General features: G+C 32.6%; 2 protein-coding genes across 4 annotated transcripts in view; one reads left to right on the top strand and one right to left on the bottom strand.

The window, feature by feature from the left end:
* The window catches only part of FBXO11 (F-box protein 11), a 13472-nt gene extending 7825 nt beyond the window's left edge, over positions 1-5647 (bottom strand). Inside the window, exons 1-2 of one of the 2 annotated variants that reach the window (XM_076403754.1) lie at positions 5140-5647; positions 713-1075 (exon numbers count right to left, since the gene is read on the bottom strand). In XM_076403754.1, the coding sequence (XP_076259869.1) occupies positions 713-1075; positions 5140-5236 (460 nt within the window). In that variant the 5' untranslated portion in view covers positions 5237-5647. The remainder of the gene's footprint in view (positions 1-712; positions 1076-5139) is intronic. The other variant, XM_076403755.1, reaches the window with a different exon arrangement.
* Positions 5405-21422, top strand: Sras (Ras converting CAAX endopeptidase Sras). 2 transcript variants are annotated; one of them, XM_076403765.1, is made up of 6 exons: positions 5405-5538; positions 8799-8904; positions 9017-9155; positions 14387-14554; positions 14608-14676; positions 20345-21422. In XM_076403765.1, the coding sequence occupies exons 1-6, from the start codon at positions 5426-5428 to the stop codon at positions 20611-20613; spliced, it is 864 nt and encodes a 287-aa protein (XP_076259880.1). In that variant the 5' UTR covers positions 5405-5425; the 3' UTR covers positions 20614-21422. The 2 variants fall into 2 exon arrangements, with proteins under 2 accessions (XP_076259880.1, XP_076259879.1); XM_076403764.1 differs by lacking the exon at positions 20345-21422 and adding an exon at positions 18794-19311.

Below are 21422 nucleotides of genomic sequence, written 5' to 3'. Positions count from 1 at the left end.
AGAACATGAATTATTTTTTAGCGCACCTAATATTTAACTCAAAATGTTTTGTGTACAGCAGTGGTAAAAGTAAATCTCAGGGTACACCACATCGTAAGATTGGACGTTCTTTAACAAGTATTAGCAATTTTATATCAGAATCACACAGTTTTGCTTCTATTCTAGTCTTAAGGCAAGTAAGTTTCGCTTATGGTCAGGCCATTTTAATTCTTTAATTTGAAAAAATTGCAGATGGAACATGTCGTTTGAGTGATTTATAATACTTATATACAAATAGAATGGCGAATTTGGCGTCGAAGACACAAAACATAACAAAGAGCTGAAAATATACGAAGACGAGAAGTTCAAATAGAAATAAGTCAACAAGGCAGATTGCTATAAATTGAAATCTCTTAGACAAGCAAAAAAGATCCAAAAAGACAAAAGAATATGCTCAGTATAATGTTGCAATATCTGTGAAAATCGATATCGGCATGTTCAAGTCTATATATTACTATTGTATGTGTATTCATCAGATATTGCTGCTTCTAACTGCTATTCGTTCCGTTCCTGGCCGAGTAGAAGAAACCTAATAAAAGGCGTTAAAACATCGTGGATAAAACTATAAATAAAATATACTGTATCAAGATATCCGAATAACATTTCAAACTCACTAAAAAACACTTTAAATTGATCAATAGCCACAGTTCTTCCTAAATTGAAGACTACTTACTTTCATACGATGCCGAGCAAGTCCTCCTAGGCCTCTTTCTAGCTGGCAACATCGCAGAACTATATCCGGAACCATTGGCCCCACTGGAGCAGGGCGGACTAGCTGGAGCTCCGCCGGCAGTAGCGGCACTCGTGCTAGGCCCCGGGCCACCAGTACCACCGTCAGCTCCGCCGTGATGCTGCGGAGACTTGCGTCGTAGATCGTAGGGGCTCTGATGAGCGGCCAAAGGCCCTCCTAGAGGGGCGACTCCTGATCCGCCGGCCGGAGGTGGGGCTCCTTGAGACGGTGGCGACGGTCCAGGGGCGGAAGGTGCTGGAGCGTTCTGATTGGGCTGGACGGGACACGACGGCTCGCATGGTTCTGCTGAAATTACAGACATAACTGTTAACACATCATTAAGTTCTGGGTTGGCACATAGATAACGCCGTATCCTAAACTATGTCCGTTTTTGTCGAACATTTTTTCTAAAATTATTAAGTTCTTTCAGCCATCTTACTATGGTTTCACTAGCTGTATACGACTGAGATATGATTTGGCAAATTTAATTGAGATCCGAGTCAGTGGTCTCCAAGGAGATATCTCTTCACTGCATCTCATAATGGATGCAATTATACGAAAAGTATAAAATAAATAAAAAGTATACATATTAAAAACAAACATGGCGTCCAATATGATGCTATGAACCCCTAGATCTGATGTTCTCTGTTGAAAGCTGTATATTCTTCATTAGTGCAGAGTCAAGTGGGTTGATAATTAATGAAAAGACCAAAAGTATACAATATCTTCGAACGCTGTCTATAGATTGATGGTGATGAACATAGCCCGACTTCAAAGGACTCGTGTAAAAAAGTCATGCCAATCTGATCTTTTAAAAGTTACAGAGTGGTTTTAGCGAAATGTTTTTTTTTGTTACATTCAGCTGTTTTCACAGTGTCATGCATTAAGAACAATCGATTGACTGGCGGTTTGTAGACCTCTAAATATTGTTCGAGAAAAAGAGCTTTGCTTTAATTTGAACAATCATCACTTTTTCATTTGCATCTGATTTAAAGTCAAAAACAAATCTTTCTAGGAAGAAGATATAAAAACTGTGAGGTTCTGTGCTCTTAGGAGGAGGAGGAGGATGTGTTAATAAAACTATCACTATCATTAATTCCCAATTCTTAAACCAAAGTTCTCATGGATGTCGCAAACTAGTACCGTATTCTACTTTCGCAAGCGTTGCAGGAATTATAGCCGCATACAGAACTGTAGAAAGCACAAGAATCATCTGGTCTGGTGAATCTGAAAGAGGCCGGGTCAGGTGTATGTTACGGGTATAATAAAAAGTGAAACGACTTTGTCGTAGAATAAAAACCAAACAAACCATGAAGTAAATGCCACAAATGGGTCATACGTCAAGTATTTCAAGTTCAAAAGATAGCCGGTAGCAACTTAATGGAATAATTAAGAAAAATGACCGCTGATTAGCAAACGACTGACATCTCCAACAGCGTTTCTATCGAACAACATTCACGATACGAAGAAATAAAAGAAGGTTATATATTATGGTTGTTATCCCGTTGTTCCGTGACCTTTACAATATCACATTTAAATAAAGAAAATCTTCATACATCTAAAACCGACGGTTAACTGTTAAAGCTAACTGGACTTTTTTTACTATTGAAAACCTTGATATGGCAATAGGTTACGAGTTTTTTTTAGCGTTTTTAGTTACCGATATAAGTGGCAAAAGTAGACCGAATACCGAAATATCGTCGACCTATTTCCGGTAAAAACAGGCGACAGCTTTCTTGGAGATTTACCGAGGAATATTCCATGACCGTTCGATTTTCTTCGAATATCACGACGTGACAATGTCGACAAATATACGGTGTTTACTTTTGTGCAATCTAATCTGCATTTTGCTCTTAAACATTAGGTCAAAATAAATATCTGATATTTTATCTCATCATTATCAATTAAAGGGCACTGCGGTGAATGAAAAACTACCTCTGTAGTCTCCTAACGTGGAATACACAGGTTAAATTGTGTTATATAAACTGCATGTCTCGTAATATTACACACGATTCACAACCACAATTTCCACACAATTCTGTTAGATCTCTCTTAATGCTAAAACTTAAATTTCTATAGAAATATGCACTGCAGCTATACTGTTGGTATAAAAAGCTCTATTTATTATTTCTAAGCCAGATAAAGCAGCCGGGATCACTAGAATGTAAGTGTAACTAAAAATATATATTGTGCAGCGGCTTAAAAAACATACATGCCTAAATCACTCCCGCTAGTTGTTATCCGACCATCCCGATTCGTTTTAAAAATGGTATAATAAATTCTTTTCGGTTCAGGTTTCCTCTTTTCCAGAAAAGAAAATAATCGCGAACGGTTATGTCTATGTGATATTCTTTTTACAGAAATTTAGGCCACAGCCACGTTCTTCATAAAGTTTTTCAACAGCGATGTCCTTGTTTTTTTTTCTTCCACGCGCCAATGAGAGCAATTCTTTGGTCCGTAAAAGATTCTATACGAGGTTTAATCAAAAAGTGAAGTAACTAAATCTGTACAAATATATCAATATCAAGTTAAACATTTCGCAAAAAGAAAATCAATAACTGATGCAATATACAGGCTAAAAAAATAAATAAAAAGGCGATAGAGTATAACATAAATATCGAAATAACTATAGATTTTTAACAAACCTTCAATCTAACGAACATAGAGGAATAAAACATGGAAATAAATTTTTGGATTTACTTTGCATTTGCATAGAATACATAACCATGAATATAAATAAAAATACACATAAAACACAATACATAATGGTAGGGAGGATACCAAAAACTTGAATATATAATAGTATAGAACTGATATGAAGATTATAAAAGAATATATGGAGTGGAACAATAGAATTATAAAAACAAACAGAGCATTCTACATAAATAAAAAAAACTGTTGAAAGCAAGTAACAAAAGACAAAAATAAACATATATAACCTTAATAAGAAAAACTTAACGTAGAATGAAGAAAGATATTATGAACCATTTTAGAGTCAACAAAATTGTAAAAAATGAATGGAGGAAATACTTCTATTTCGATCTTAGACATGAAACATGATATAGGAAATAAGCAGCAGAGAGTAAAGAGGCTGAGTAATGCTTTGAGAAGTGAGCAAAAATATATTATAAATATAATTACAGGATGCATGGATACAAGAAAAAAAAGGAAGATCAACATTGAGATGACTAAACCAAGTGAAAAGAGTAAAATTGTTATTGATATGAAACCATTTTTTTTTTAAAGAACATACTATATAAATGAAAGCAACAAAGAATTTCATAATAAACATTTAAAGATAACTCTTAAATAACAGGAAAAATATATTTTTATACTAACACTACTACACTGCTATAATTAGAAGTATAACATAGATATCAAGTATTTCAACACTTCTAGAATTCAAATAGTATTAATAATACTGAAAGTAACACTATATTTCCAATACCTAAAATCATACCGATAAGAAATATTAGCATTATATCTAGCTGCATTTTTCATTTCAATCCAACATAACCACAAAGTTATCATCAAATCATTCATTAGTTTTCAATATATTTCATTCTGTTTAGTCATAAACTTCATCAAACACTATTGTTTTTAAGCTTATTCTTAGTTTCCAGTATGAACTGCATCATCTTTTGATTGTGGGTTTAAGTGCAACTAAAAATATATATAGTGAACAGATTTCTAAACAATGAAAAAACAAATTTACGTAGGAAATACTGTGCCACGGTTCATGATCAGTTCTCATTCCATTTAAAAACGGAATAGTCCGTTTTTTTTAACTTACTACATCCTGTGACCTTCCACTTGATTTATCACTTGTGTTTGTTTCACAATTTAGTTGTAAATCCAGGGGATGTTTACAAAACCTGAATGGTGATAACAGACATATCTTCTTAAATCAAAATATGTTTGTTTGGGAAGGAATATAATTGTTAATTTCTGTATTAATTGTCCATATTTCTCTGCAAACAGCTAGTTTATACTAAAAATTTGACAGATATGTCACCAAAACGAAAATAAAATAAGAAAGCATTACTTTAATTGCAAAGACATCAAAGCTAAATTTGCTTGTATAATCAATAGAGGAAAGAAAATCAGCATGAAAAATATTTACACTAACATCCTAATAGTTTTCACTTAAACTAAAACAACAATTAAATACTGTCTTGGTGCACAAAGCATAAGGTATATTTTTTTTGACACAACACCCACAAAAGAACTAAAATCGATGAAAACAGGGCGCAAGGCGCGTTTCGCGAGACAAGAGCCCCTTATAAAGGCCTCGTGGTTTATACGGCGAACGGAACAACAAAATCTTCGTCGAGTGTAAAATTGGAATTTTACGTCGACTTCGTACTTACCAGACGTTGTTCGGGAAGGCGTAGGGATCCTGTTTGCACCTTTTCTCCTAGAACGACGAACGTATGAACGAGAGGCCGTAAAGGAGGCACTCGGCATGGTGACGTTATCCCTCTTGGGCTCTTCGGCTTGGTTTTTATCAGGTCCTAAACAAAGGAAACACCAACACTACGACAGGCGGCCATTTTCATCAGTGATTTTCTGAACGAGACGGCGCTCACGGCGCAAGTTGAACCGACCACCAATCAGTTTCGATCGACTGTTCACGTGACCTGGCAAACGTCAAAAATGGACCACGGTTTCGGGACGATTTTCGATTGTTTTATCTCGGTTGGTACCTGTTTACTGTTATCTTTAGCATATTTGGCTAGTTTGTATGTCTGGAATAGTCCCCACAGCAGGTATGTAGTTATTTTCTCGACACTTACACTTTTATTTCACTTAACACATGAGAGTTTACTTCGGCTCGCCAACTATGAAGTATGACTCTCCGCACGTCTCCTGTCAGACAGTCTAATTGCTGGATCGCGCTGTTGCCACAGCCTCGCCGATTTCAGATCTATTGACCTTGTAATGAAAGTGTACAGTACGAGACCAATTTAAGAGTACAAGTTCCAAAAATGGGAGGGGTTAAAATACTACAATGATTCAAATAGTTTTTTTATAGTACCTATTACAAACATTGATATTAGTTTTTCACGTCTTGATTTCTGTTTTCTTCTTCTTCTGTTTTGATTTATCTATTACTGAATATAACGAGTGATTCTACGTTGTTCGATGTCAGAATCCTAGAATACAGAATATCCCAATACAATAGCACATATTTAAGTGTAAAAATTAACAGCATACCTAAATGACATACTGTTAATTATTTTCGTAAAAACTGTTCAGTTTAATTTTTTTTTAAATGCCACTGTAATTACCAATGAATAAAATTAAATCCAATTAGGTTTAGATATAATTAAAATGTTTTAGTTATAGGTTAAAGATAAACGCGCAGTTTACGCATCAGACGCATCGTTTTTTTAATCATAATTGTACATTATATATATATATATATATATATATATATATATATATATTCAAACTATTGGGATTGCTACACATATGTTATTGTTTCTGTATATTCCAAGATACATTATTTTTACCATGGATCCGGTATGAATGCGCATTATGTAATTTAAATAAATCGTTCAAATTTAAACCGTTCGTTATATTGTTCCATACGTCAAAGGGCATGTTTAGGACGGGGAAGGAATTAATAATGGTAGGAAAATAGAGTATTACTGTATGTTATGGGTATGTATTAATAGGCTGTCATTGACGAACTATCAATAATTGTAATACAGAATATAATAAACTATATAATTGAAATAATAATAATAATATATAACAGATGCTTACAAGGGCGTGCGTATCTTAATTGTAAATTAGTTCCGATATTTAGTAAATTGTTTTTATTAACTTAAAAAATATACATAAAGCTACATTTATGTCAGTGTAATGACAATATTTTTTGACATTTGATCTCCGATGTGTTTATAGTATGTTTTAGGTAAATTATTTGTAATTATGGATGTGATAATTTAAAATAGAATCAGTTTGGTATTACGATATTCACGTTACAATTTGTCATTGTCATTATTCTACCATGGTGTTAAGTAAATCTGTTCAAGGAGCCAAATAGTTCTGACGTCAAACTTTTATTAACCCAGTAGGCCAAGTGTGAATCATAGAGTAATTCAAAGAGTAGTAAATTACTCTGTGGTTTGAGTAAATGTATACGTTTCATATGAATCACTTTTTTGCGTAACTTCATCATATTAATATTTTAAAACAAAAAGTAACTGGACAAAAAGGAAAATATATAAAATCGTTTAAGAACAATAATTTCATTTCAGCACAGTAATTTCGTAAATTATTTAAAGCCAATAAGTATTAACCAAAAGTCAATTTCTAGAATAGCTAAGCCGTAATTGACGAGATAAGATAATGTTAACATATATATATATATATATATATATATATATATATATATATATATATATATATATATATATATATATATATATATATATATATATATATATATATATATATAGGAAATATGTAACCGTGTACTTGAAAAAATATTCAGGGAATCGTGTGGACAATGACCGGCAACGCCGCACCGGTCAAGACAAACCCGTGGGAATCGGCGAGCGTAAAAATTCCGAATATTTTAATATTCAAATGTGGAGAGAAGATGAAAGCCACCCTAAAAGATCGTCGCGTCGTAAGAGAGAACAGATGATCCGGCTCCGATAACCCGTTCAATTTTTGTACATGAAAAAGACACGGGAGAGGAATCGAATGTTTCACCCCTACGTACGCGCAAAGAATCGAGAGGATAACGGAAAAATTTAATGTTATTCCTTGCTTAACGGTCGAAAAAAGTCGGCAACGGTGGTATAGTTTTCCGTTTTTCTAACTGTATCAAGGTGGCGTACGTCAAGGGGATTAAAATGTCAAATTCTATTGAAACATTTCTTTTTAGCATAATATTAACGAAGAAAAATAATTTTAAATATTAAGTGAGAAATAAGACCTAATTACAATAAAAACATATCTAATGTTAATATAACTACTTATGTTTTATGTATTTAACGTAATATCACACACATAAATAGGATTAATAGTACAAAAATGTCAATATATATTGTAATGATCAGAATAGAAAATCTCATTTTTATTACATTTACTTGAGTATGACCCATATGTAAATAACTAAAGTGAAGTTTAATTAAATTTTAGCCCCATTTATCATTAAATTTATTATGGATATAGATAAACAGTAAAATTAATTATAGTGTTAGATGCCGGAAAATGTAATCTACGTTGTTTAAAATCAAATGGGCAAGCTAATATTCTTGTCTTAGGAATTATTTACTTCCTTTGTTTAATTGATACATTTATATTACTATAAGTATATTACAATATATTAAGTTTAAAAACAGTTGATAGAAACAGAAGCCGCAAGTCATGTTAAAAATGAATTTGGTAAGTTACTGTGTCTGATATTTTTGAGATAAGTTTATTCTGTTGATTAAATAAGATATCTTCTCAATTCAATTAATAAATCAACCGAAGAAAACAAAACAAATCGTCGTACACTTGTAATTTTTTCGATTAAATATTAAATAAAGCCCTTTATTGATCCAATTGAAATCATGTTGTATTAGGCAGAACGAACAAAAAAAACCAGTTTAAGGTCAGTTTCCGCATCCATCATATAGTCCAGACCTTCCTCCCAGCGATTATTATTTACTTTCGTATTTGAAGTCTACTATTTTTCGTTAATTTTGAATCAATATTTCAATAATTATGTTAGCAATGAATATATGGGAACATTATTATATTCTATTATAGTTATTTATTTAGGAATGTTCATAAAATAACAGTGCTTTTAAATTGAAATAAAATTAATTAGGCTTCATAATACTACCATTAATACCAATATGAAGTGTCCAATGTTCCTTAAATTCAAAATTGGACCCGTTTTTCCGTTTCCGTCTCATTGCAGACTAATTTTGTTACACATTTGAGTTTATTTTTACTTGCTTGCCCACACTCAATTGTCCCAAAAACAATTAAAAACTCGTCCCGTATTTATTTTTTTCAGGGACCACCCGTCCACGATTAAAAAAAGATTTATCAGCGTTTTTGTTATGGTTTTCGTGGCCCCATTATTCCTTTACGCGGGACTTCATAAGGATATTCTGATTAAAGTGAGTATAGAGTATGGGAGTTGGCGTCATGTACGCGCCAATTTTGTTTATTTTCGGCATCTTACCGGGACTTTTCATTCATTTGGATAATGTATGATGTTTTGCGTTTTAGGTCAAATTCACCGATGTGTTGGGCCTCAAAACAGAAGGCTTGCTACAAGCTTTCTTCATGCCCTTGTTTCTTACAATGATTCTTTTCTTGGGGCCTATATCAATGGAGTTCTTTAGTGGCCTAGCAAAAATATATACAGGTTTGTATAATATAGCCCGTCCAATAAACCATATAGCCTATTCAAAGTTATTTTGTACATACGTCATCTAAATTTGTGACGTCAAAACGTCGCAATGTTGCCGCATCAACTCTGAGTTTTAGTTCAATTTGTCTTTGACATACAATAAAATTATTGAACAAAAATGTTATCAAATATACTTTATTTTAACATTATAGAACATCTAAAAACTACAGTTAATTATACAGCCTTAATAGTTTATAGGTTAGAGTTATAACCTCTTATCATTTTCAAGAATTGTACATACCTCTGACAAGTGGACGACGTTGATAGGCTAATTCGTTTACGTGTTCCAACTAACCAGACAATTATTTACAAATTGCGGCAAGCAATACATTAAACATTTTGATGACGAAGTTTATTTGTATATGCGTCATCGAAATTTGTGACTTTAAAACGTCGCAATATTGCAATAAATTGTATCAAATATAACTTATATTAACATTATAGTACGTCTAAAAAACTAGAATTAATTATACAGCCATAATAGTTTATAGGTTAGAGGTATAACCTGTTATCACTATTGCTTTCAAGAATGTTGCATTCGCCTGACAACTGGACGACTTTGACAGGCTCATTCGTTTACATGTTCGAACTAATCAGACAACATTGTGTCTCTTTTTAGCTAGAATAAAATGAGAAGAAAAATATTGTCTGATTCCAAAACGAATTCACAAATTGTGGCAGGCAATATATTAAACATCTTAATGACGCATATACAAATAAACTTTGAATAGTTAAATATACTTTGACATATAATGTTATTAAGTGTTTAAGTCATATTTGTGTGGCAAGATTGTAACATCATAAATTTTAATGACATGTTTTGGTTGTTTTATTAGATGGACTGTATATAAAAAGGGTAAAATAATATTGAATTTGGGAGAAAGCTGGTGGTGTTTTTTATTTTTTTTTATAATTTGTACTTTTTCGGATAAATGCATGATGTCATCGGTAAACTGTGTAAACTAGTTGTTTGAGAAAATCTTGCAAAAATCAAGACAAGTGATACTATTCAGACAAATATAGTAATTTTTGACGAGTCACCAAAAAAGTAGTAGTAGAAGGCGTTATAATAATTGAAGATAACACTTTTTCTACTATTTTTAGGAATGTATGACTCAGTGAACGGAGATAAGATGAAATGAAACAGTTATGGTTATATGATGTGATTATTATTTATTGATGTTATAAGATATTAAGAAAATATAATAGATAAAAGGCAACGGCGCAGTTTTACCTGAACTGACGCTTGGACAGTCTATGAACGATCTAAACTACCCTTCAGTAATATCCCGTCGTAATATCAACGTCTCGGGGTTGCCAGATCTTTGCAATCGTTTACTGGAAGTCGCTGCTGTCAACCGGCACGTGTTCAATCTCTGGGATAATATTTTCTGGTTACTATGTAGGCCGCTATTCTAATATCTAAAATTCGAAATACCTCAAGTGGCTACATCCATTATTTAATTAAGTGGAGGTAATAATGGGCTATTCCGTTTCAGTAATACCACACGTACATTAACTTTTCGGCGTCAATATTAGTTTGATAAAGGGTTATGACATCTCACTATTCCTTAACAACGATTTTGAGGCCTTCAATTAGGACTACAAGGAAGTGAACAGGATGTAGTACATGATTGGCTAGATGAGCACATGCGCGCTTTTTTTCAAAAAATCTGGTTATGTATGATGTTTTCATTGTTTATCGGTACGCATTCAGATGAGAAGTAAATTTAACCGTTTTGTTTCTCTATGAAAAATAATTCATCATAATACGATTATTATTATCAATATTTTAGGACAATTAGTGAAAGTTGAAAAACTTAACTCAAAATAAAATCAAACTTGTATCAATATATAATTATTATTTTACTCAAATTTACTGACATGCTTCTTGTTCACTGAATAGCTTAAAATAATGTAAATAAAAGCTTTTAACTGAGGTATTGAAAACATTAATGAAAGCGAAATAAACATAAGAAAGTTAATGTCAAGTAACTATGGTGGCGTTCTTATCGTATATTAAATTATGTATATTCATATATTCATTATGTATATTCACACCTCCAATGTGCTCTAAATGTTCCTTCTGTATATGGATTCTTCTCTTGTAACTTTATTTTTCATCTAGTAGCGTCTAATGCACTTTTCATACTTCAAACATGTATAATATTGTCTGCAACGATATCATTTACCTTTTACCTTCACAACCCTTTCCTTACATATTCTTACTAAATGTACATTTTTAGACATCAAATTTTTTAATAACCACCAGGGATCGTCAAATTAATAACAGGTCAATTGAAAAGTCCCCGGCCTGACACATAGATGGCACTACTAAAGATGCGTGTATAAATTTGACAGCTGTCGGATCATTAGTTTGTGAATTATAGCATTTTGAGTGAAGCAACTTTTGTTATTGTGAAAAAAATGGATTAGAAGGAATTTCGCGTGTTGATAAAATATTGCTTTTTGAAGGGAAAAATTCAGTTGAAGCAAAAATTTGGCTTGATGCCGAGTTTCCGGACACTGCCCCAGGAAAATCAACCATCAAGTATTGGTATGCTAAGTTTAGACGTGGTGAAATGAGCACCGAAGGCGGCGAACGCAGTGGACGCCCAAAAGAGGTTGTTACCGACGAAAACATTAAAAAAATCCACAAAATGATTTTGAATGACCGTAAATTGAAATTGAATGAAATAGCAGACACGATTGATCAAGATATCAACTCAACGTGTACATCAAGTGGGTGCCGCGCGAGCACATTTGACCAAAAACAACGACTAGTTGATGATTCGAAGCAGTGTTTGAAGATGATCAAGCGTAATAAAACCGAGTTTTTGTGTCAATATGTAACATTGGGTGAAATATGGCTCCATCATTTTACTCCGATGTCCAATCGACCGTCATCCGAGTGGACCGCACACAATGCACTGGAAACTGCAACAGTCGGCTGGCAAGGTTATGGCGTCTGTATTTTGGGCTGCGCATGGAATAATTTTCATTGACTACCTTGAAAAAGGAAGGACCATCAACAGCGACTATTACATAGTGTTATTGGACCGTTTGAAGGACGAAATCGCCGAAAAATGGTCGCATTTGAAGAAAAAGAAAGTGCTGCTTCATCAAGACAATGCACCGTGTCACAAGTCAGTGAAAACGATGGCAAAAATACATGAATTGGACTTCGAATTGCTTCCTCATCCACCGTATTCTCCAGATTTGTCCTACAGCGACTATTTCCTGTTCTCAGATCTCAAAATAATACTCGCTGAAGAAATTTTCGTCGAATGAAGAGGTGATCGCCGAAACTAAGGCCTGTTTTGAAGCAAATGACAAATCGTACAATCAAAATTGTATAGAAAAGTTGGGAGGTCGCTATAATCAGTGTATCACCCTTGAAGGGAATTATGTTGAATAAAAAAACTAATTTTGGTAAAAAAATGTGTTTTACTATGGTAAGCCGGGGACTTTTCAATTGACCTGTTATTGATATATAAGAATTTAATATATACCCTGCCAAACAGCGTTGGATAACTATATATAATATATAGTGATATTTTACATTCTCTGTCATTATGCACCAAGTGTACCAGAAAGTTATTCCCAGTTTTTCTTACATATGTCGTTAGTATACAATATTATGATTTGACATATATGTCGTTTTATTTTACTGATATCAAGCTTCAAAACTATACATGCTATATTTTGCGAAAGTAATACCATTATAGATTTCTACCTCTTTGAAAATGTCAAGTTTCGTCCGTGAAAACGTGCATTTGCGGCACATATTACTTTTTTTATTTAATCAAAAGAAAAAAGCCACTGAAAGCTATCGTTTGCTGGTAATTTCAAAAATTCAAAAATGGTAATTTCGATTAACAAGGCAAAGAACGTTCTGGTAGATTGAAAAAAATTGAAGATGCGAAACTGCAAGAGTTATTGGATGAAGACTCAACCGAAACTCAAAAACAATTGACAGAAGTGTTAAATGCGGCCCAATAAATTATTAGCAACCGATTACGAGCAATAGGAAAAATCTAAACGATGGGATGATGGGTGCCATATCAATTGAATGACAAGCAAATGGATAATCGAAAAATCGTCTGAAATACTGCTTCAAAGGCATGATCGGAAGTCATTTCCGCATCGAATAGTAACGGGCGATGAAAAGTGGATTTATTTTGAAAACCTAAGCGCAAAAAATCATCTGGCGAAGCCGGTCGATCAACTCCAAGGCCAAATAGTTTTGGTGGCAAGACAATGCTCCGTGTTTGATGAGATCAGAGTGGTGTGGTGTATTACGAACTGTTGAAATCTGGTGAAACATAGTGATACTGAGTCAAGCAAACATTGAAAACACTTGGATAGGACATATTATCGCACCCACCATATTTTCTAGACCTTGTCCGGTCCGACTATCAACTTTTTGCATCAATGGGACACGTGCTTGCAGAGCCTCACAGCTACTTATAAAGGACAAACAGTTTTTTGGGATAGCATCCATAAATTGCCAGAAAGATGGGCAAGATGTATAGAATCAAATGGCCGATACTTTGATTAAATAAATGTATCCATTTTCTTCAAAATTATACATTTTTTTTTAGAAAAAATCGTTAATGACTTTCCAGTACACCTGATAAGTTTCGAAAATTATTACCTCCTGGTAATTTGGTTGATATTGTTGCATCTAGTATATATTATAATTTTTATTCATAGTTTAATTTCAATTAAGTTTGCGAATTAAGTCTGTTCCGATAATATATAGTATACGAACAGATATTGGGATTTCTTCGATTACCTATAAAAAATTAGTGTTTTGTTATATTTCTGGATTTCATTAAATTTTCATAACCATATATAAGAAACCAATAAAAATGCGAAAATATAAAATAATTAGCAAATAATAATCCCTGTAGTCTCTCTTATTATTGTACGAATGTCAACATTCCAACAAATATTTAATATATATATATATATATATATATATATATATATATATATATATATATATATATATATATATATATATATAGTGCCGTTGCTATCGGTATTTCCGGAGTTATTTACAATGAACGCCATCTATCCGGAAAACACACCATGCGTTTTTTTCTCAGACCTAATATAATAAATCTGGAGAAATTCAAGAGCATTGATTTATATCTGTCCGATAATGTTCTGGCTTACAGAAGAGACCTATTGGTATTCTACTTTCACAAACTTAATATGGCTGAGGAACCACCTTGTTGCCCCGTTGTCCGAGGAGTTTACGTATCGATGCTGCATGTTACCGTTATTATTACAATGTTTACCTCCAGTAACAGCCGTCCTAGTAAACCCCCTTCTGTTTGGGGTAGGTAAGTTTATCCGGTATAGCTACTTATTTGTTGTCAACACTGTTCTATTTTAGCTCATTTTCATCACATGCAAGAAAGAGTTAAATTTGGAATGGATTTCAATACCGCCTTAAAGATATCATGTAAGTACTGATAAACCACCAAATGCCATAGACTAATAGAGATGCAACTCAATAGGGGATTCTGGCGCAAAGTTTTGCTTTGGCCAACATCCAGAGGTCGCATAATTGGCCATTCAAGTAATTTGATTGATTAATTTAAATCTCCATTATAGGCACCTGTAAGAAAAATATTTTACTGTGAAGACATTTGATTGGCTCATTAGTAATACTTGGCACGTGACAGCCTTGAGGTTATGTTTAGTTGACCAATGAAATTTAAATAAAAACATTTTTTTTTAAATTTATTAAATAAAATTAAATTCAATATAAATATATGTAAAAGTAAATAAATATAAATATAATCGATAACAATAAATATATAATGTAAATTTATCTATAAAATATAATATAAAATAAATATATCTCTAAGACATAAGTATACCATAGTACAATTAAAATAAAAGGTTTTGAATTTACATTGTTTAAAGATATTTCACAAAAATATGTTATATTATCGACGTGGCAATATCGCGGGATAAAATAAGACTTTAAAAATTAAAAATTAATTAAAAGAAGAGGTTAAAAGAGCGCTACTGACAGTATAATGAAACAATTTTCTGGGGCATAAGATATTGCCTTGGCTCGTCTATTCATATAGGAACATCAGGAATTTAAGTTATAGAGTCATCCCCCGCTATTATAATTATTTAAAGAGCCCTCATGTTCTTCCTCTTCACAATTTCCTAAAGGCCAATGAGATGAAAAAAATTAACTTATCTTAAACGATTCAAATGACTTCTAAAATATACTAGCCGAGGATGTGTATTCCTGAGTCCATTAGCTGGATCCAAAAAAAAAACTATCTTGGTTAAGTAGCCTTAAGCCAATATATTTATATGGATAATTAAACTTTTTTTCTTTAATGAAAAGAACCCCACAAGGTAGTTATTAAATTGATGTCACTTTAACAAATTTGTTCTTACTTGAGCAATAAATTTTACCAGCAATATTCCTCGTGTATTGAATATCGGTTAATCCTCTTTTTATAGATTTGCATTCAGGAGCTACTATTTATTTTATTGGAGATGCAACTATTGATCCAAGAAGAAAAATATAGACCCGTTTGCATAGCTTCTTTTGGAAGGGGATTAATTTCTAAAATTAAAAAATCAATATTTGATGTTTGAATATATATGAATAAACTTACCCCCACTTACAACAATAAAACTTGATGTAACGATCATAAATTTCTTTGATACTTAATCGGTTTGGGATTTCTAACATTATCATCAACCATTGTTTAATGACATCCAAATACTTCTTCGAACGAAAACGATTCTGCATTTCTTTACTATCTGTACATCCGGATACACAACACTTCCTAAGTCAATACTTAACTTTACTTTTTGTACTACCGACTTATTATATATAAAATTAATTTATTATTATATATAATGAACTAATAATGTAATCTCTAAACGCACTATACCTTATGACAGCAATACTGAAAATGTCGCTCAAAATAAATAAATAACAAACGTACCATAGAAACGAAGTGAGCCAATCAGATTCCGTCACGGCTTATAGCGTAGCGATTAAAGCAAGTAATAACTTAAAAGTAGCGACATCTACATGTTGGACGTCGCGAAACATTTCTCCAAAATTTCTTAAGTTAAATCTCTATTTCTCTACGCCAGATGCTGAGGTTGTTTATATAAATTATTTGTAGTCAGCCCGGAAAAATACATTGTAGTGGATGCTTGCATGTATTTCGATATTTTTTTCATTTTAAAAGGGAATTTATTGAGAAAAATCGGTACAATAACAGGTCAATTGAAAAGTCCCCGGCCTACCATAGTAAAACATATTTTTTTGGCAAAATTAGTTTTTTTATTCGACATAATTTCCTTCAAGGGTGATACACTGATTATAGCGACCCTCCGACTTTTCGATACCATTTTTGTAGTACGATTTGTCCTTTGTTTCAAAATAAGCCTCAGTTTCGTCGATCACCTCTTCATTCGACGAAAATTTCTTCCCAACGAGCATTCTTTTGAGATATGAAAACAGGAAATAGTCGCTGGGGTAGATCTGGAGAATACGGTGGATGAGGAAGCAATTCGAAGCCCAATTCATGGATTTTTGATACGGTGTATTGTCTTGGTGAAGCAACACTTTTTTTTCTTCAAATGCGGCCGTTTTTCGGCGATTTCGACCTTCAAACGGTCCAATAACGCTATGTAATAGTCGCTCTTGATGGTCTTTCCTTTTTCAAGGTAGTCAATGAAAATTATTCCATGCGCATCCCAAAATACAGACGCCATAACCTTGCCAGCCAACTGTTGCATTTTACCATGCTTTGGAGCGGGTTCATCGTGTGCATCACTCGGATGACTCGATTGGACTTCGGAGTGAAATGATGGAGCCATATCGACGCAAAAACGCGGGTTTATTACGTTTGATCATCTTCAAACACTGTTCCGAATCATCAACTCGTCGTTGTTTTTGGTCAAAAGTAAGCTCGCGCGGCACCCACTTTGCACAGAGCTTTCTGCTATCCAAATATTCGTGAATGATATGATGTACACGTTCAGTTGATATCTTCTATGTTGATGAGTGTCTGCTATTTCATTCAGTTTCAATTTACGGTCATTCAAAATCATTTTGTGGATTTTTTAAATGTTTTTGTCGGTAACAACCTCTTTTGGGCATCCACTGCGTTCACCGTCTTCGGTGTTCATTTCATCACGTCTAAACTTAGCATACCAATCCTTGATGGTTGATTGTCCTGGGACAGTGTCTGGAAACTCGGCATCAAGCCATGTTTTTGCTTCAACTGTATTTTTTCCTTCAAAAAGCAATATTTTATCAACACGCGAAATTACTTTTATCCATTTTTTTCACAATAACAAAAGTTGTTTCACTCAAAATGTTATAATGCACAAACTAACGATCCGACAGCTGTCAAATTTATACACGCATCTTTTGAGGGTTAGGGCTAACAAAAAAACACATGGATTTAATTTTAAGTAGCGCTATCTATATGTCAGGCCAAGGACTTTTCAATTGACCTGTTATATGTCAATTAAAATATTTTCCATTGTTTTATGTATGTTTCCATCTTTCTGGCAACATGGTAGTAAAATTATCCATCCGTTTTCTCGCTTCTTCAGCAGTTGGAAACCGTGTGCCAACCAAGTATTTTCCTATATATATTTTAAAGGATTTAAAGAATAAAAAATAAAGAATTTATACTAGGATTTATTTGGACTGAGCCACCAAACCACGATCCTCGGCATTAAGCCTACCGATTAACGAATCACAATATACCCCGAAAAACCCTTTTCCTGCTTGGCCAATGACATTTTTAACTAATTCCGGTAACTATTTTGCCTCCATCTAGATATATTCTATTGCATATAAACATCCGGCAACAGTTGATTCAGAGAGTTTGGACTGCATTTTCGTTCTATAAGACTTGCAAATCATAAATTTCGAACTTCGTGTCATCCTTTGTCACTGATATCAAAATCACTTTTAAATTTTTAAAACTAAAACCTACAATTACTATACAAGTTTCTAAATTTTTGATGGGTTTCGGCAGCAGATTTTTTCTAGTTGAAAATTCAATTTGAGCGTTCCATGATCAGCGTCTATGTATACTGAATAACTCAATAATACTACAAGGAAAACTCTTATTTTATGTAGAGACATGTAAAACCCATCGAATTTAACAGTTAAGTTAGGTTGTTTATATTTACACCTGGCATTTTCACCAATAAATATCGTTGATCAAAATGTATGCAAGCACTTAATAGATTGATTATTATTCTATAACATAGTTTCTTAAATATAACTAACATTATTAATTATAGTGTATATCACCATTAAGCAACATCTAACACCAGAAATAGTAATTATTTGGTCAGGCCTTATTATTTAGTCTTGAACAACTATTTATTAAGAACGGTAACTAACACAACACTTTATGTAGTATACTTTTGTTGTGTCCAATAGATATAGTACACGAACACAGTAGATGACAGTTATAAGAATTAAACTTAATATATCATCTTATTTACTAGAAATAATATAAACATAATTAGAAACATAAATTTCATTTAATTTTTTTTTCTAGGTTTCCAGTTTATATATACCACAATATTTGGTACCTATTCAGCCTATATTTTTTATAGAATCGGTCATTTTATTTCCATATTCGTCGTGCACGCTTTCTGTAATCATATGGGATTCCCGGACATAATGGAGGTGGTCACTTACAAGAAACCAAAGAAAATCGTCATCATCGCATTGTTTCTCTTGGGATTCTTCGCCTGGTGCTTCCTGTTAAAACCACTGACTGAACCATCATGGTATTATAACAAACCGACCTGGTATGAAGTATAGTTCATTTAAACAATCGTCGTCTTCATCTTTTATTCATGACCATGTTGTTAGTACAAGTAAATATCATCTCTTCCCGCTACCATGGAGATATATTATTGCTGTTATATTAAAGTAAGACGCTCATGCGTTATACAGAGTGATTCTAAATAGACTAAAATCATACTGTATATACGTTAGTTTTTTATATTGTATGGGATACAAATAGTTTATTTTTGTATCAGCGTTAAGCTAGTTAAAATTATAATGTTTTTATGTATGTTTCCATCTTTCTGGCAACATGGTAGTAAAATTATCCATCCGTTTTCTCGCTTCTTCAGCAGTTGGAAACCGTGTGCCAACCAAGTATTTTCCTATATATATTTTAAAGGATTTAAAGAATAAAAAATAAAGAATTTATACTAGGATTTATTTGGACTGAGCCACCAAACCACGATCCTCGGCATTAAGCCTACCGATTAACGAATCACAATATACCCCGAAAAACCCTTTTCCTGCTTGGCCAATGACATTTTTAACTAATTCCGGTAACTATTTTGCCTCCATCTAGATATATTCTATTGCATATAAACATCCGGCAACAGTTGATTCAGAGAGTTTGGACTGCATTTTCGTTCTATAAGACTTGCAAATCATAAATTTCGAACTTCGTGTCATCCTTTGTCACTGATATCAAAATCACTTTTAAATTTTTAAAACTAAAACCTACAATTACTATACAAGTTTCTAAATTTTTGATGGGTTTCGGCAGCAGATTTTTTCTAGTTGAAAATTCAATTTGAGCGTTCCATGATCAGCGTCTATGTATACTGAATAACTCAATAATACTATAAGGAAAACTCTTATTTTATGTAGAGACATGTAAAACCCATCGAATTTAACAGTTAAGTTAGGTTGTTTATATTTACACCTGGCATTTTCACCAATAAATATCGTTGATCAAAATGTATGCAAGCACTTAATAGATTGATTATTATTCTATAACATAGTTTCTTAAATATAACTAACATTATTAATTATAGTGTATATCACCATTAAGCAACATCTAACACCAGAAATAGTAATTATTTGGTCAGGCCTTATTATTTAGTCTTGAACAACTATTTATTAAGAACGGTAACTAACACAACACTTTATGTAGTATACTTTTGTTGTGTCCAATAGATATAGTACACGAACACAGTAGATGACAGTTATAAGAATTAAACTTAATATATCATCTTATTTACTAGAAATAATATAAACATAATTAGAAACATAAATTTCATTTAATTTTTTTTTCTAGGTTTCCAGTTTATATATACCACAATATTTGGTACCTATTCAGCCTATATTTTTTATAGAACCGGTCATTTTATTTCCATATTCGTCGTGCACGCTTTCTGTAATCATATGGGATTCCCGGACATAATGGAGGTGGTCACTTACAAGAAACCAAAGAAAATCGTCATCATCGCATTGTTTCTCTTGGGATTCTTCGCCTGGTGCTTCCTGTTAAAACCACTGACTGAACCATCATGGTATTATAACAAACCGACCTGGTATGAAGTATAGTTCATTTAAACAATCGTCGTCTTCATCTTTTATTCATGACCATGTTGTTAGTACAAGTAAATATCATCTCTTCCCGCTACCATGGAGATATATTATTGCTGTTATATTAAAGTAAGACGCTCATGCGTTATACAGAGTGATTCTAAATAGACTAAAATCATACTGTATATACGTTAGTTTTTTATATTGTATGGGATACAAATAGTTTATTTTTGTATCAGCGTTAAGCTAGTTAAAATTATAATGTTTAAGGAGGAATGTATGTTGTTGAAATACCATTTTAAGTAATTTTTAAAAGTATTAATGAACGAAAAAAAATCACTGCCCAGGGATTCATCGTTTCTAAATAAAATCTCCAATTCTGATGTATAATAAATTCATTATTATTAAGCCCATTTATTGATGATATATATTGAATTTGAATAGTGTATCAGTGTTTCATTCAAAAATGTAAATTTTAACATAGATTATACCAGTGACGTTAATTCTTCATCTATAGTGTTTACATATATTTTAATTTCATTATCCTCACTATATATATACGCACTTATTCAGAATTTGAAGTTTTACAACTGAAAGATGTTGTTTTATCTGAAGATTGAAATGGTTTCTTTGTGTAGCAGATTGTTCTGCTACTTTAGACAATATTAGGATAAACATGTTTTACAAGAACAATGATTTGTATCTTGTAAAATAGCCACCATGTTAGATTTATTATTGTAAGTGTGAATATATTTATTGTCTGCTCATGAACATATTGGTTGTGTCTAGTTACAAGTTTGAAAAGGAATTAAATACTTACTTTTTAA

This window comes from Rhynchophorus ferrugineus, unplaced genomic scaffold, assembly GCF_030347505.1.
Source record: "Rhynchophorus ferrugineus isolate W39M unplaced genomic scaffold, kcgeb_rfMv2 rfM4, whole genome shotgun sequence".
In the NCBI taxonomy this organism is placed as follows: domain Eukaryota; kingdom Metazoa; phylum Arthropoda; class Insecta; order Coleoptera; family Curculionidae; genus Rhynchophorus; species Rhynchophorus ferrugineus.
Note: the sequence above shows the minus strand (reverse complement) of the source record. Positions and strands in the feature narration are given on the sequence as shown.

What these genes read in the sequence shown, in the direction of transcription:
- Sras (XM_076403765.1), top strand. Translation starts at nt 5,426, where the DNA reads ATGGACCACGGTTTCGGGACGATTTTCGATTGTTTTATCTCGGTTGGT. An exon ending in TGGAATAGTCCCCACAGCAG is followed by an intron (nt 5,539 to 8,798) that starts GTATGTAGTTAT and finishes TATTTTTTTCAG; the next exon opens with GGACCACCCGTCCACGATTA. An exon ending in TACCGCCTTAAAGATATCAT is followed by an intron (nt 14,677 to 20,344) that starts GTAAGTACTGAT and finishes TTTTTTTTCTAG; the next exon opens with GTTTCCAGTTTATATATACC.